Source organism: Camelina sativa, chromosome 7 (genome assembly GCF_000633955.1).
Source record: "Camelina sativa cultivar DH55 chromosome 7, Cs, whole genome shotgun sequence".
Lineage (NCBI taxonomy): Eukaryota > Viridiplantae > Streptophyta > Magnoliopsida > Brassicales > Brassicaceae > Camelina > Camelina sativa.
Window position 1 is genome coordinate 29,050,639 of NC_025691.1, and position 2,137 is coordinate 29,052,775.

The window sequence follows — 2,137 nt, forward strand, 5'->3', positions numbered from 1 at the left end:
TTTTAATTTTTTTTTTTTTTTTTTTTTACAGCTTTCACCGTGAGAAATAAAAAAATATAAAGTGTTGATTTTTATCGTTCCATCACATCCTTACTGACGAAAATTTACAGTGTGGTTTCATTGAGTGCTCAGACGACAGAAACACAGACTGAGATAGAGATGGAGAGAGAGAGAGAGAGAAAGAGAGAGTCTTTAAATGTGGGTTTAAAGAGAGGAGATTGTACAAGTGTAGGGACTGTGTGTGAGAAGAGACGAAGGGAAGAAGAATTATTTGCGAGGATAAAGTTAAAAACCCCATCATCTTTCTTTTATCTCTCTGCCAGAGTTCTGAAGCTTTGCAGTAGAGAGAGAGAGAGAGAGTAGTGAGAGGTGTCCTTGCAATTTCTCTTTCTCTCTCTCTTGGAGGGGTAAAAAGGTCATAAATGTTGATGAAGGACGAACATGTTGATGGCAGTGGAGTGAATAAAGGAGGTCGCTTTCGCTGCCAATACTTGCGAGTCTTTGTCTCTCTGTGCCTGTTTTCACAGATGACCCCCATATCTATAAAAATCATTATGATGGCTACTTTCGTCATTTCGTGTTTTTGTGTAATCCCTTTAGTGTCACATTGCTTACATTTTTGGTAAATATTTATTACTACCATGTTCTTCTTACATTACATAGTATGTAATTCGATTACTACAGTTTATAAACATAGTTCACAAAAGAAGTTTGTTCAAGTTCCTTTTTTTTTTTTTGTATTTTTTCTAAAGTTCATTACTACTATGATACATTGTTTCGTTTGAGCAAGTTAACTAGATGTTGGTTTAGTGATGTAATTTGATTACTTTGTATGTATAAGCTTAAGTAGACCTTCTTCTTCTTCCTTTTTAGCTTAAGTATACCTTAATTAGTTGAAATAACAAGTTCTTAATTCGTTACATTTGTTCTCTTCCTTATCAATCTCTCCCCTTTAAAGCACATCGTTTGGCCAAAAAAAGTTTCACTCGCAACAACGGCTCTTTCTAAAAGCAATCGCAACGGCAAACCTTCTGTTACTCTCCAAGTCTTTCCTTCACTTCTGTTCCACGTCATCGGCCACGTCATCGGCCACGTCATCGGCCACGTTTATCGGAAGTGGCTTCTTCTTCTTCTTCAAAAGAGTGTTTAATAGTGATAAGATGCCTCTACACAGTGTTGTTGTTTATCCCCAATGACATCACTTCACGCTACACCGACGAGCCTCACGCTTCGCCACTATTCGAACCGCACGAAGCTAACCTGCGCAGCTACGTTATCACCACCTCCGACATGGAAACAGAGCCGGCGAGTTATCTCCGTCTCCTTCTTCCTCTCTCGTCTCCTCCTCCTCCCCACTAACAACGGTTCTCTTCAATTTCCACCAATTTCGATTGAATAAATCATTATTGATTCGAGTCTTACTCTTCTCAGATTTTTGTTTTGGATGTGGTTTTGATGATCAGATGCCATGGCTGGTACCTTAATTGATAAATATGTCAAGAGGTAACTTTTTTAGTCTTTTGATATCTCTCAACTTAGATTTTCGAAATGCTTTCTGTGTATAAAAAAAATATCGTAATAATAGGAAAAAACTTGATCCACTTGAAGCATATGTACCACCAGTGCTCCTAGCTCAGCTACAGATTCAGGATCTTGGTAAAAAATTTCATGTGTTCTGTTCTTTAACTTCTTTGTTGTACTGTATATAACTAGCACATTAAATCTATTTTAATGATGTTGGAGAGGGATTTTTGAATGTGGAGAAACCTGAATTCGAGGCGTGTAGGCGCCAATTGCGTTCTGGTCCTGCTAGTTCTCTTCGTGTTAACATTCGAGCTGTAAGTTTTCCAAAGCTCACTCACAATTCTTGTTTTTCTGTTTCTGTTTGATGATTTAAAATTGTGTAATTGAAAAAAACTCTCTCAGGTTGCTCAGTATGCTTCAGATGATGGTTTTTCCAAAACTGCGACTGATGATGTTGATCGATGTTTAAGGTAACTGATGTTTCTTTTGTTTGGTTTAAGTTTACACAGCGAATGATGATGCCCTATGTCGGGTTTTGTTTTTTGTTTTTTTTGGGGGTGTAAAGAGCATTGGAAGAACTGGATTCGTTGTTTCTACGAGCGTCGAGGAAAGA

At 37.7% G+C, this 2,137-nt stretch overlaps 1 protein-coding gene across 1 annotated transcript; it reads left to right on the forward strand.

The window, feature by feature from the left end:
- On the forward strand, positions 1,161–2,135 carry LOC104705065 (the record flags this gene model as incomplete). The annotated part of the gene is made up of 6 exons (XM_010421058.2): positions 1,161–1,364; positions 1,464–1,503; positions 1,586–1,656; positions 1,744–1,838; positions 1,927–1,994; positions 2,090–2,135. Coding segments are annotated over exons 1-6 (492 nt in total), but the record flags the coding sequence as incomplete, so codon positions are not given.